Source organism: Lycorma delicatula, chromosome 6, assembly GCF_047948215.1.
Source record: "Lycorma delicatula isolate Av1 chromosome 6, ASM4794821v1, whole genome shotgun sequence".
Lineage (NCBI taxonomy): Eukaryota > Metazoa > Arthropoda > Insecta > Hemiptera > Fulgoridae > Lycorma > Lycorma delicatula.
Genome location: NC_134460.1, coordinates 129,307,493 through 129,323,169, shown reverse-complemented (window position 1 = coordinate 129,323,169; position 15,677 = coordinate 129,307,493). Strand labels below are relative to the sequence as shown.

Genomic DNA, 15,677 nt, shown 5'->3' with positions numbered 1-15,677 from the left:
AAATAATGTTAAAAACTGCATTTAAAATCATTTCCATCCTAGTAATCTTTCTGTTTACTCTTTATAATAATAAATTTATATATAATTTTAAAATTATTTTTTTTCTTTTGTTTCAAAAAGAACTTAAGTTATCATACTAAAAAATAATTTATATTTATTTACCACTGTCATGATTTTACTTGTAAATTCGTATATAATTTAAAGAATTGTTTTTTTGACTGATGAATTAATTAACCACAGAAACCTGTAAAGAAGCTTATGCGTATGAATATGAAAAAAAAAAATTTATAGCGTATGAAAAATTCCATGCCTAACCGGGATTCGAATTCGGGACCTGCGGTTTAAAAAATGAGAAATGAAAAATCTTACATTTTTCATGAAAACATTTTTTTATATTAAAAAAGAAATTCAGCTCTTTATGTATAAAAATTATATTTTTCTAACATTTTCTCAAATTCAACTAAAATTTTAAATCCAATACGTTAGTTGTTAACACTGTTAATTACAATCTACCATATATAGTGCCTTATCTATTTATTTCATGAACTTAAAAGAAGTATTGAGCATCAGATCAGCATTCCCTATTTACTAATAAGGGGATCATTTTTTATTCAACAATCCGTTACTTATACAATGAAAACCTAATACAGCACACGAATCTCTAGAGATAATATATTTTGAGATTTTTATTGTTATAATTCTTTTTCTTAATGTATGGATTATTATCTAGTGCTTAAATTCATCATCGCAAAATCAGCTGATTTTCGAAGTCGAGAGTTCTAAGGTTTGAATCCTTGTTAAGGGTATTTGCTTTTATATGTATTTGACTGCATGACTATGTACACCGGTGTTCTTTGGTGGTTGGGCTTCAATTAACCACACGTCTCAGTAGTGGTTGGCCATAGCCTATTCAAGACTATACATTTACCGGTACATTTACACTTTGCGAACAGATGTCTTGGCATTTCTACACAGTACTTTTGACATCATGTCACTATGCTGTTACTCTGTAACCTGGTATTACACAAATAAATAAGGGTATTTTTTATTATTCATTATACTGAAGTCGTGTTAATAAAATGATTTTATTTATACATTTTTATTGAAAACAATCGTAATTTAGATAATCGGTAAAATATAAACAAAACGATTTAAATAACAATGAATAATTGATAATTGTCTACTACACCAAAAATTATTTGTAAGTAATTTTTATATGCACGAAAAATAAACAGAATTTGATAGAAAAACTAAGTGTGTGTTACTTGAAGTAAATTAAAAAAGGAACCGAAAGGGTTTTGTAGAAAATGAAAGATAAAAAATATTTTAAATTAGTAGAAAATCAGTATGAAGATGACAATTTCTCTTAGTTTTCGAAAAAGTAAAATATATAAATTTATTTTATTTACTATAAGAAGTTTTCACTTCCTAGTACGAAGTAAAGGAAGTATTGTGATCGCGAAAAATGTTGGTTTCCAAATTTCAACGGAAATATCCATTTTGACCATTCCGAATCCAATTTGACTAGTTTCGGCGTGATGTCTGTACATACGTATGTATGTATGTACGTATATATCTCGCATAACTTAAAAACGATTACCCGTAGGATGTTAAAATTTTATATTTAGGATTGTTGCAACATCTAGTTGTGCACCTCCAATTTTGATTGCAATCGACTGAACCGAAAGTGTTCAAAAAAGGCCAAAATACAAAAATGTTAGGATTTTGGACTTTTTCGTAACTGCAGTAATAAGCCCTCATTGAGAGATTTTCAACCATATATCACAAGTGGTACTTATTTTCATTGGTTCCAGAGTTATAGCCAAGTAAAATTTTAATTAATGAAATGTTTGAATCTTAGGGGAAGACATATCGATTCAACCAGACTTCATTTCTTTTTCTTTTTTTTTTTAATTTAAATATATTGATTTATTAATAATCACTAATCTCTCATTGTAAAAAAGATTTACGATGAATAATTCAATAACAAAAAAAAAAAAAAAAAAAAAAATGAAAAAATACCAGAAGTTTTTAATGAAATAGAATTTTATGTACTTTTCATTTTAAAAAAATTTGTAAATGTAGTTTAATAGGTGTACAAGGAATTTATGTGTTGTCCACATCAGATTTTTTTCTTGGTAAGAATATAATAAAATTTCATTTGATTTAATAAAAAAAAATTAAAAAGACTTATCACTTATGGTAATTTCTTATAACAAATTATAGAGCCTATATGTATATCCTACATATCCTTTTAATATATCAGCATATTTCGATCATTTTTTTTTTCTCCTCGTGTTCTTAAGGTAATATAAAATTCATTCATCCTTGAAAAGTACCAATAGTATTTACTAATAATATAAACATCTAATAATATATTACCTAGGATTGTTGAAGTTATTACACGATTCTTAGATTTTCAGACATGTGTACTGAATCCCACAGAAATGTCCCTGTTTTCAGATTAGATTCTAAACTATTTTCTTCGACAACCTCTACATTGGTTTTCTCATTGTATTTTTAGAATCATTATTTTCAGCTTTTCTAAAGCACACAATTATATTGTGTCTCTATATACTAGAAAAACTCGTTGTTTCATAAAATATCTACCCCAAATAATTTTTTTTTTTTTTTTTTTTACTAATTTATCTACGTACTATCACCTTACTAAAGATTTACTTATTTCTTTTCTTTTTTGATTCTACATTTTTATTATAATGAAAAGTAATTACGCAACCTAACAAAACAGTTTAAACTTGCATCATATTAGTTTGTCTGTTCTGTAGTATTCACACAAAAACGACTATCCTTTTACTTTCCCGTCTAAATAGCGCTATAGCAGAGCTACAAGTCTAGAAGGGAAAGTTATATAATCGGTCCAATTTGGGCATTTGGGGTTTTTACCGGATCTTGACAATTTGACACCTAAGAAATACAAAAAATAAAAAAAATCGGATGGAGATTTTCCGGATGTTAATTTTCGTAGTACGTGAGTGTTCGGTGTTGGCCTCTAAATGACCTTATATCTTCAGAACTGCTGGACTGATTTTAACCAAACTTGGTCAGATTACCAAGTATATGAGGCATTGATGCCATTACATTTTCAACTTAAAAGGTCAAGGCGGTAAGGTCATTGATCAAGGTCATCCTCAGTATCTCGAGATTTCGCCTTATTAACGTCACTTTTTTCTTTGGCACAGTTGTTAAAAATTAAAAAAATGCAAAAAAAAAATTAGAAAAATCGCACCCTCACCCAAAAAATGCTTTTTTAGTCGTTTTTTATGTTGTGATGTCGCAGGTCAGCGGTATAATGAAATAAATGAATAATATTTAAAGTGTAAAAAAGTAACTCGTTCTGACTGGGTCTCGAACTCGATCGTTCCGTTGACTCGGTACCTGATGCGTTAAGCCTTGCGGCTACTCTAGTCTGTCGACCGTACAAGAGAAATTTTTTCTACAAGTTATAAATTACGTTAGTTGGTGCCGACCGTCGCTGCTAGTACTGCCACACCCGCGCGAATTAAATACGGTATGCGTGCGCGCTTTAGTTAGAATCATTGAATTAAATAAACGGAAAAAACTATACATAAATAAAATTATAAATTTTATAAATATTTTGAATGTTATAAATATTATAAATTGTGTACGCAACCCGTCCATCAGAAACAACTGTGTTAGCTTTTTTTTATATCCTACATAATACAATATCATTGAGAACCTCTAGTAAATATCTTAATTAACTATTTAATTGACTTTGGTTTATATAAAAATGTTCATATATGTGTAAGCAAAGGAAATCATAGTTTTCTTTGCCTAGTTGGAATGTTTGAACTATTAGGTCAAGGGTTGAAATATAACAAAATTCCCAAACTTCTTTTACTATATCTGTAACTTTGGTTTTAGAGTACCATTCTTATAAAGATTTACGTTTTTTTAAACACATTATACACTTTGTTTTCTTAAGTTTGTACACAAAAATTAAAAATTCTGAAATCTTACCACAAATTAAAAAAGTAAACAAACGAAAATAGCATTATACCACTTGATATAAAAGAAATATGTATGTTTTTGCAAAACAGATTACAATTTTTTATTATAAAATTTACCTTTAGCAATACTGCAAACCGTATGTTTCGTAAGTTCGAAATTTTTGTTTTCAACTTAGAAAAATAAAAAATCACTATTTAGTATGTTTAAAAAAATTGTAAAATTTATACCTAGGTCCCTAACCGTAACAATTTGTGTATAATTTTACAAATAAAGGAATAGAAAATTTAGTAAAAAGAAGTTTTTCATGTCTGGGTTCCCTTAAATATATAATTAATTATGTCTGAAAAGACTTAATTTCAAATTATGTAACTAACAAATGCTATTGCTAATGGGGAAACGAAAATAGATTTGAAAATTCCCTTACTTTATATAACTATTTTCTGGTTTATAATGTAATTTTAATATATTTATTAATAGTATTACTCATAATTAATATAAAGGACCGTGATAATTTTGTTCTATTGTAAAATAATTAGTAGTATTTTCTTTTCTGAAGCCTTTTCCTTTTCATTATATAGGGACTGAAACAGTTCTAGATGTGGCTTCTTGAGAAATTCTGATCCGTTTAGTGACTGTTCAATCCAATTGAAGATTCCGGTCTTTCTGACAGACAAGAATTACTATTCAGATGACCATCCTATTAAGTATACATTTGGGGCTTCCTTATTCGGCAGAAAAGAAGTATTTTTAAATTTAAAATTCTTCTATTTTATCTTTCTTTCTTTCTTCCTTTTTTTATTTTTGTTGTCTTATAAATTATTTTTAACTGGTTTTCTTCTTGGTTGTTTATCGAAGTTTAGTTAAATTATATTTATGAATACACAAGTGTCTTCCTTTCCGTGTTGTTAAATGGAATAATTTTTTTCAATAATGAAAAAGAATACTTATAAACCTGTTTTTCGAATAAATTCTACTAGAAATATTTTCATCTCAAGTATGATTAATTTTTACAAGCTTTTATTGAATTTTACTATAATAATAAAATATTTTTCTTTTTTGTAAAATTTATTGAGCGGTTGAGTTTCAAACGATTATCCCTAAAGTTTACCGGTAATATTAAGTTTAACTTTAATAACACTGAATTTAAAACAATGATTTGCAAGTAAAATATTTAAGACGTCTTCTGGAGACTATATTGTTATGTATTAGCTATTTAATTTTCTTTTCAGAATTATTATTTTTTTGTATTACGTCTGATAGTAGTGATAGGTAAGAGAATATGAGAGATAACTTATGAGTTTCTGCTTCTTTATTTAAAAAAGGAAACAGTGATGATGTAATTTTCGTAATAGAGAATAAAATTAAACTCCCTTTAAGAAGTCAATAAATTCGTTTTGCCCTGGTGACCTAATTTATTTATTATTTAAACAAAAATCTCTCTCTCACTCTGTCTCTCTCTCTCTCTCTCTCTCTCTCTGTCTCTCTCTGTCTCTCTCTCTCTCTCTCTCTCTCTCTCTCTCTCTCTCTCTCTCTCTCTCTCTCTCTCTCTCTCTCTCTCTCTCTCTCTCTCTCTCTCTCTCTCTCTCTCTCTCTCTCTCTCTGTGTGTGTGTGTGTGTGTGTGTGTGTGTGTGTGTGTGTGTGTGTGTGTGTGTGTGTGTGTGTGTGTGTGTGTGTGTGTGTGTGTGTGTGTGTGTGTGTGTGTGTGTGTGTGTGTGGTGTTTAATCCAGTAACAGTTAACGGATAATGTAAAAGTAAAAAGTTATTATGGGGTTAAGTAAAAGTTGTTATGTTAGGTGTGTAATGTATAGTAGTTATTTTGCTTTTTTATTATCTTAAGATCTCATATTGAGTGTAGGAACACTGATAAGCTCTTAGAATATTTCTAATATCTAATTTACAAAAATTTACTTAAAAATATCATTTTGTTAAATAATAGAATAGGTTTCAACATTTTTAGTGAATGGGTTGTTTTAAATAAAATAATATTAATAAATAAAATAATCTTATTTTCAGACAGAATTAATACCTTAATGAGTAAATAAAGTTAAACTCATTTGTGATTATATTCCATTTTACACGGTTTACCCTGATTCATCCAGTTCGATACTGCTGCAGTACCTTATTTTATCTGCGGAGTTGGATACATAATAACTTCTAACATGATCTTTATAATTCATTATAGTGAATAGTGTAGATTAAAATATTTGTTTATTTAACATAGGTAATACAGCGTGTTACTGAATAGTTCGATATTTTTTCGTTAAATGAAATTTATACGTAATTATATCCTTAATTTTTATTTTTGTCATTAAAATTTATTTAAAATCGAATTCGATTGTAAACAAAGTTTACATGACATTTGTCAGAAATTACCTGACGTATGTATGTAAAAAAAAATACTCTTGCGCGTAATTAAAATCAAAAATTAATTCCCAGTTGAATTCATATTTAAAGCATGTAATCAGAATAGAATATATTTTGAAAATCATGACAGAATAGCTTATAATATTAATCTGTAAGGAAAAACCAAAAAGCATCAAAAACTATGAATAAATTATTATCGATTAATTTTCTCCCTATAATATAAAGGGATGAAATCCGTAGGGAGGGTTGTTTGCTAAAGATCAAAAGAGCACGAAATCTACTCTGATTAAAATGCAAATAATCTAACTTGATAAGATATGTCAGGAATTCTCTCATTGGGAAACTGGGAATTATATTGCGAATAACTGTTTTATGTAATTTCTTTTATTAATTCTACATCATACGTACATTATGTATATTGTATGTATAAATGACCATGAAGTCATTCAAAAAGGTTAATATTTCTTTATTTTTTAACGATTAAGATTACGACAAAATTTTATTTATTTCATGTATTATGTTTTTCTACAAAGTGGAGAAGAGTAGAAAGCAAAGAAAGTATTGAAAATACAATAAAAAGTTTTCTAGTAGAAGATGAAGATCAGTACAGGAGAAAATAAATTATTTTAGGTTCGTTGATAATTTCAATAATTGAATACACTAAAGTAAATACGGAATGAAAATGAATGTTAGGAAAATAAAAATAATGAGGATATCAGACAGTAACCCAGTAAATATCAGCACGAAAATAAGGGAAAATGAACATCTAAAACAGTACAGATATTAAGACACCAATTTAATAAAAGAATTATAAAAAATAGGAATTTTTTTATACAAAAAATAGTAGTTATTAAATAGTAAGATGAAGTTAAAATTGAAAAAACATACGTCTTTCGAAGTGTTAGGAATATAGAACACAAAAAACGCATAAATAGATCATTTATTACGTTAACAAAAAGAGAAAAAGAAAGGCTGGAGGAATTTGAATTACAGGTTTGTAGAAGATTAGAAAAAAATAAACGGAAACATAATATGAAAATGACGAGATTTATCAAAAATAGAAGCAGTAAGAGGCAGGAAAAGGGTAAAGATTTTAGATGATCTAAAAACAATGTAAGCTTTCAGGATCTTAAATGTTTAGTTGGAAATGGAGAAGATTGGAGACAGACACGAGGCAAGGGACACTGTAGATAGTTATCTACCATGACCTTTTACGAAGACTAAAACGTTAATGAATAAAATTAATAAATAGTGGTATCAGTAAAAGTAAATCTTTCTTGAAAATGATTTTCAGTAATCTAACACTTCCCTGATGAACTTTTGAAAGAATCAGTATATATATATATATATATCTACTCGAATGTAAGTATCCATTGCCCGTGAAGATGTTTTAAGCCGACTTAATTTTTTTAATTATTCGTCAGTTTGGAGATTTATTACCTGAAGCTGTAATTTTTACGTTACCTAAAAGATCCAAAGGGTGGAAGTCTAATAGGGGAATAATTAGAAAATGTTTCTTTTTGCAGTGTTTAATAAAAGAATGTTCTAAAAATATACCGGTAAAAAAAAGTAAAAAAAAAATTATTCCTTTCAACTGAAATTTGATTAATATTTCAGAAGGTACTGAATCATAGAAGGGCGATGATGAAGTGAATAGCATATACACTAAGAGATGGAAATAATTTTCAAAAATTAAAAAGAAAACAAAACTAACCCTTTTTTTCGGACGACGACGACGACGATGTTGAGAAAGAAACGGGAAAATGAGGTATGGGTTAAAGTTATTTCAAAGAGCAAACCCATCTGTATTTACTTCCTGCCGCTGATAGGGGAGGTGAGTTCGGAAAAAACGGGACGAGGTGAGGGAGTATGGTGTTTGATTGAAAATACGCCAGCTTTGATTTTCGGGTGATGACAAGGAAAGAAAATAGTAGTGTATTAGCATACTAAGAAACTCGTTTCGCCCTTTATGATTAACAAAATACATCCCCCATATTACTTTAAATATTTTTTTCTTTTCAGTCAAAATGAGCTATTTCAAATGTCTTTCCCAAGACAACCTTCTTGTTTATTGATACTTTTGCTTTTATAAAATAAAAATATGTCTTTTTTGTTATTTCTTTCATTTAGAAAAACGTCTTTTTAGGTTATATTAAATTTTTTTTTTTCAAGTACTTTTATTTCTATATTCGTACTGTTTAAGTAATATTTAAATATTTTTCGGAAATTAATGATGTTTTTATACACTACTAAATTACTCCGATTTGTTTCGTATTATGCATAAAAATAATGTAATGATAAAAAAAAATTTACTGGAAGACAATTATTGTAATTTATTTGTAATATTGAATGTATCTATAATTCCATAAAAGAAATATTTTGTGCTATAACTTTTTGAAATTTGTAACGTAGTTTAATTACATTGTTATTAGTTAATCTCGAAAATTTTGATTTTTTTTTTTTTTTTGTTATTAATTCAAATAGATTTGATGGAATTTTATTTTTTTATTTGCAAATGATATTAATGACTTCTGATTCTGCATGAATAAGTCTACAAAATAAAAAACAACAGCAATAATTTAACGATGTTTTATTTACTTAATTATAGTTGACCAAAAGGTTGCTTTTTTATTTTTAGAATTCTTTTTGAAAAATGCTTTTTAACGAGCAATAAAAAATTAATTTTGTTATTAATAATTAATCAATGTTTTATATTATAAAATATTCATTTTCAAAAATTATGCATGTTAATTTCCTTTCTACTAAATTTTAACTTAATATTAAAAATAAATTTAAATTGAGATATTTTATATATTTTTAATTATTATGAATATTTTAAATTTCAATTAAGTGCTGTTTAGTACTGAAATAAATAAAAAGTAAAATTATTTATATTTAAAAACGAAATCGATAAATTACATTATTTATCATAATTTAATCAGTAAAATTATTATAATAATTAGTAATGCTACTAAAAGTCCATGAGAACTGAGGGAGTTGTCTTGTCCACAGATCAGGCGTCTGGGAGAATTGCCGAGCTGCCTATGAAGACATCGTCAAACACTTGGAAAGGTAGGACGATAATAACATACAATATTTAATATTATTTTAAAAGCAGACACTCCCTCCGTTCTTTATAAACGGTATAGTGCCATTTAAATGTCATAGATAATTGGCTTTTATTAACAGCTCAATTAATGTATTTGGTATAATATAATAATTTACATAATTTAATGAAGTATAATTAATTTCAGAACTGGTAGTTTTTGCAATATTCGTGTCATATAATATTGCTGTTTTAACTTCGGTTTAAAACGTTTTTATTTTTAATCAAGTAAAATCATAACATTTTTTTATTATTTCTAAGTAATTTAACATGAATTATGTGATTTAAATGTAATTAGAAAACTCGTAAGCTTCTTCCTTTCATTTTAATAACTTTTCTCCTGATATTTGAATATTGTATTATATTTTTGACAAGTCTTTATCTTAATTAAATATATTATTACAGACTTATAAATTAAAAAATTATTCTGTTTATTATACTTAAGTTTTGGATCACATGTCGCTACTACCCGAAATTGTTTCATTATTGGTTTAAATTGTATACTTGCTAGTGTATAGGCTTGTTCGCATGACCTTAATATAGAGTAATTTTCTATTGCTGTACCATTCAGTAGTAGGTCTTGCATTTATTCACAACCCGATTTTTTATTTCTGATTAATCGATTAATCCAATTTAGATTCATTACATTTTACCATAAAAATATCTAAAGCTATATCAAAACAGTAAGATTACCGACACTATTCTTTTATCTAAAATTTTGGTTACAGAATATAAAAAAAATAAAATAAAATATTTTTTTCGTTTTGTTTTTGTTTGAGAATTTATCAAATAAATTTATATTAGTCGATTGAGTTTTCTTTTTTTAATTTGATGAATAAGTTTTACGTAAAATATTAACGTAAAAGGTATCTATTTTAGCTAATTTTCTGCTTTGTAGTTCACTTTTGTAGAAGTTTTATTTTTAACAGCGATTGAGGCTCAATACTTCAGAGCCTGATATTTGATCCGCATTCTACCTAAAAGTCATTTCAATAATTATAATTATTTTGCAGCCATCAGTCAAGAAATTGAGTCCCTGGAGAGTCCTTCAAAATTTATCCATCTTATAATTGTTCAAAATCTAGCCAAAAAATACACAGATATAACGGTGTATCTGAACCCAAAATGGTGAAAAATTAATCAAGAATATGGAAAAGGGATGTATTGGGTGGTAAAAGATCTATTCATGAGGAAAAAAGCAACGAGTGGTAAATCAACCTATCTTGTGGTTAACTCAAGCTTCTCCAGGTAGTGCTTGCCACATTACATGGCACTTATCCAATGGACATACTGGTGTACCATCAAAAGTAGGTAGTGCTTGCCAAATTTGTCCACAACTTCTCAGGAAATCGGGGAAATTTATTTAGTATCAGACAAAAGTATTATTTTTTATATAGTTCTTGTAAATCAACGTATTGCTTTTTCTTTGATAAGATTAAATATATTCATCGACAAATGTTTTTTTCTCTACAAATTTATGAGTTACTTGGGAAAACCTTCAGGCTTCTTACAGGAATAATGTAACTCATCAATGAATTTATCTGGATAGATCTATCCACCGAAATTATGAATAGATATACTAGATACCTATTTAAAATGGCCAATTAAATCCCTATTTCTAGGATTCATGTAGTAAAAGAATTGCCTCATAACCTTTTATCCACCAAAAATGAAACTTTGTTAAAAATGTTCAATTTATTAAAAAAAAGTAGCTTTTTATAGATCAAAAAGAGTTGATTTGTAACTTCGTACCGATACACTGCAGTAAACAGTTTTATTAATAAGTGTATAACTGTTGGTTTAAAAATTAAAACAAAAAAAAATGGTTATACATAAGTGTTGTTTTAATAAAAATATTTGACATTGCATTTATGTGACGTCTTTACACTGACCAGTCTTTTTAAAATGGCAGCAGAAAATTAGAAATTCTTTAAATGAATTCAGTAGTTTTCTTAATAATAATTTCAATTTATTTTCAGTTTCAAATTTCGTACAAACATATTATATATTTGGCTTATTTTTTACCCCTAGCCAAAACTGACTAATTGAGGTAGATTACAATAAATATGATTACACTTAAGTTAGAAGTATCTAAAATATACAATAAATGGAAATCTTAAAACAGTAAAACAAAAAAAAAAAAAGACATCAAGCTAAAAAAGTCAAACATAATACAAAAAATTATGAATATCTTCAGTATACATGAATAATTGTAGATTATATAGTAGGTAACACAAAACATAATATTACATCACAATATATGGAAATTTATTGGAATCTCACCAACTGCATAGTAGAGAATAAATTAAAATAAATATGTTTAATAATAATAATAATTATTATTATTATTACATGAAATTTACCTACAGGTACTCAAGATATTTGAAAAAAAATTCGTGTTTTAAAAAACGCAAATTAATACTTTTTCAGTTTTTTTAACAATTGAAATTCTGCAACCAATAATCCATTAATATATTAGCTGCTTTTGAGAAATAATACTTGTTTATGTAAATTTCTAAGAAAAATAAAATTATTATTTTTAAATAATTTATGAAAATTGTTTGTAATGCTAAACAAAGTTCGTGATAGTAAACTATAAATAATATATAAATAAATACTTTTTGTAAAATAAATTTGTTATACATATTTATGTAATATGTTAACTGAATTCTAAAAATTGTTTTTAAGAAATTACGCAATGAAAATCCTTAAATGAATGATTATCTTAACATGTAGAACTGTAGTAGCTTTTGAATTTTCAAACCATAAATTGAGTTTTACTTTAATTTTTACAAAATGAGATATTTGTTTAGTAAGCACGTAAGTAAACAATTGTCACATTTTGTTAAAATGTGATATAATATTTTTATATTGATCAATATTTGTTTTATCGATATTTTTGGAACGTTTCTACGTAATAATGAATATTTTTGACAGTTTACAATGAGATAAGATTGGTAAATTACCATAGACACAAAAAAAAATTATTTTTTTGATTTTTTTTTTTTTTTAAATGACGTTTTTTTATTAAGTTATACATAAAATCCAAATATCCGTCAACTATTTGGATTATCTTTTTCAGCGTGGTCTTTATTTTGGGAAGAGGGCTTGATGATATTACCTCATAAGTTTGAAGCTTGTGCGTGGGATATGGAAATGGAATTTTGTAGCGTGTGAAAAATGTCATGATTGACCGGGATTCGAACCCAGGACCTCCGGACGAAAGGCTGAGACGCTACTACTCGCTCCCCAGATATGTTCGGATTTTTCATTCTACTTATAAATTATACTTTCAATACATTACACGTTAATTTTTAAAATGTTTAATAGAAAAAAAGATCATTCTTCAACGTAAAATAATTAAGATTTAATGTAGTAAATCTGTATCGCTGAATACATGATTAACAAAAAGCGTACTACTTTTTGTCAATAAGATTTAATTAACTAACTTACATAATTTAGTCAGAGATTTTTTCCAAATTAAAAAAGAAAATTTTCAGATTTATAAATTTATTTAAAATAAATAGTATTGAGAATGGTTGAAAAAAATCTTAAGAAAACATTTTGACCGGAAATGTACTTGAAACATCAATTTAAAAATTCCACGTCCATACGTTAACAGAAAGTTACCTGAATTATATTTTTTATTATTTATTTTTATTTTTGTTACATTACACATCACATATTTAAACAATTTATGTATGGAGAAAAGTTTCTTTTATTCCAATGCAAAAGTAAAAAGTTTTTCATTTTTTTTTTTTTCCAAACGATATTTATTAACCAAATACGGCCGTTTTGATCGGCCACTTTTGATACGGTAAAATCATAATCTTATCGCCGTAAAACTTTTGTGTTTTCTTAACGAAAAACTATGATAAACGATTTTCAAAGCCTCTTTTGTAGATAATTTTATGCCGTTAATAAAGTTATGTAGAGACCGAAACAAATGGTATTCTGACAGTGAATGGTCAGAGCTATACGGTTGATGCATCAAAACTGCCCATCCAAGTTATTCGACGGGTAACTAAACATATGTAGGGTCTGGCGTAATAGGAAGACGACACCTTTCCTATTGATCAAATCGGTAGCTTTATTTCGATTACTTGACGTAATCTTTCTAGTTGTTCACATTAGAGGTTAGAATCAATCATTTGACCGGCCAACAATTGATATTGAACAATTATCAAACAATTAATAATATCCAATCCAACTACAACACACAGTATCTAATTCTGGCATCAATCCTACCTCTTCCACCGTTTGCGGATCTCCACCTTATTTCGTCGATTATTTCTTCGTGTATATCTGTAGTATATGATCCATTTTTTATATCCTGTAATAAATAATAAGCCATTTCAAAAATATTTGGATTTCATTCCATTTTATTAATGATTTGCAGTTAGTAATTCAATCCATTAATATTTTCCTTGCTAAATCGTGTGGCATCCAAACATCGAGTTATGCATTCTTCTATAAATGGTTTTAAACTATTTTTTTATCGTTGTTTAGTTCGTTACTGATATCATGACTGCTAATATACTGGTCTTGCTTGTCAATTTATGGTTGAAAATAAATTTCGGGTATTATTAAATTCTGTACAGTTTATAATATATGTAAATATATAACATTTTAAAAATGTATTCCATTAGTCAATAGTTTTTTTTTTTATTATAACGTCACAACAACTTTACAATTTGTTCAGTAAGATAATTGAACAATAAGTAAATACGATCTAGTTGAACTAACATTAAGTAGTCACAAACCCAGTGGCTTGTGACTCAATAATAATAACAAAACAAAAGATCCAAATCTAGTTTCTCATCAGACAACCCGTTAGTATTCTAGATTGCTAGTCTGAAAGTTGTTCATTTTTTCTCAAGATGACTCAGGAAAAGTCCGAACAACCATCATATTTCCCATCATTTGTTCAAATCTTTGAATCATATGGTCTATAATATGCATGAACCCATGAAAATTCTGGTTATCAGTAGTTTGCTGACTATAGAAACCACTCATCTTAACTCGTTCAACGTAGGTAGGACCGGAAGGATTCAGCCTATTTTTATACTCATTATAATTGTTATCTGAGGGTCCACACATTGTAACTTTCTCAGTGTAGGTAGGACCAGAAATATCCAGTCTATTAGCTATATCAGTATTATTGTTATCACTAATATTATTACTATTACAAACATAAGAATCATTGTCACTCGAGCAAGTTAGCCGCACATCTCCTCCTTTGACAGCAAAGTGTTATTGACAGTAGCAATAGTATTATTGCCATTAGAATTGCTAGTAGCTATAACTCTGGAAGATACGGTGGGTTTGGATGGATAGACCTTAGTCTTAAATTGTTGATAAATTTTACACCCTTTGTAGCTCGATGGGTGTTGGTCGCAGCAGTTATTGTAGGAAGCTGGGACCTGTCAATATTTTTAAAAGTGAACTTAAGTATTTCAGATTTGAACAATGAGAGAATAACTATTCCATGTCACTTTTCTTAATGTAATATTTTTAGTCCAACAATAGATTTTTTGTGGAATTAGAAATAATTCAATAGATTTAATGGATGGCATACAATCTAGTAATTCATTGAGAAGAAGCAGTGACTTCAGTGATTAAAATATAATATTACCACTGATATTTTGCCCATACAAATAAATGTTAAAAGTGATGGCGGCTATCATGCTAGATAGGGCTATTCAGAAAGTAAGGAACGTTTTGAAATTTTAAAAAACCAAGTACAAGAAAAACGTTTTATTATATACAAGTGAAAGAGGGACTAAAATACTACTTTTCAACATAATCACCATACAAATTCAGGCACTTATCATAGCGGTGGACAAGCTTTGAAATTCCTGTGTCATAGAATTCTGCCGCCTGTGATCTCAACCACTCAGTGACGCGTACTTGGATCTCCTCATCGTCGTCAAAACGCTGTGTTGCTAGCCAGGTCTTCATTTTCGGGAACAAGTGAAAATCACTTGCAGCAAGATCTGTCCTGTAGGGGGATAAGGAAAAACTTCCCAGTTGAAAAAGTTCAAGAGTTCTTGCGTACGGTGATCTGTAAGCATTTTTGGCACCCATCTTGCTCAAAGTTTGTGGTAGCCTAGCTGCTGTAAAACAATTTCAAACAATAAAGTTCGTGAAACTTCTGGGAAACATAGAGAAAGCTCAGTTGTTGTGAAACGGCGGTTTTCACGAATCTTTTCGTC

At 27.9% G+C, this 15,677-nt stretch overlaps 1 protein-coding gene across 2 annotated transcripts in view; it reads left to right on the top strand.

Moving 5' to 3' along the window:
- dac (dachshund family transcription factor) overlaps nt 1–15,677 on the top strand; it is a 665,435-nt gene that overhangs the window by 316,827 nt on the left and 332,931 nt on the right. For both annotated transcript variants that reach the window (XM_075369564.1, XM_075369563.1), the window contains exon 5: nt 9,369–9,428. In XM_075369564.1, the coding sequence (XP_075225679.1) occupies nt 9,369–9,428 (60 nt within the window). The remainder of the gene's footprint in view (nt 1–9,368; nt 9,429–15,677) is intronic.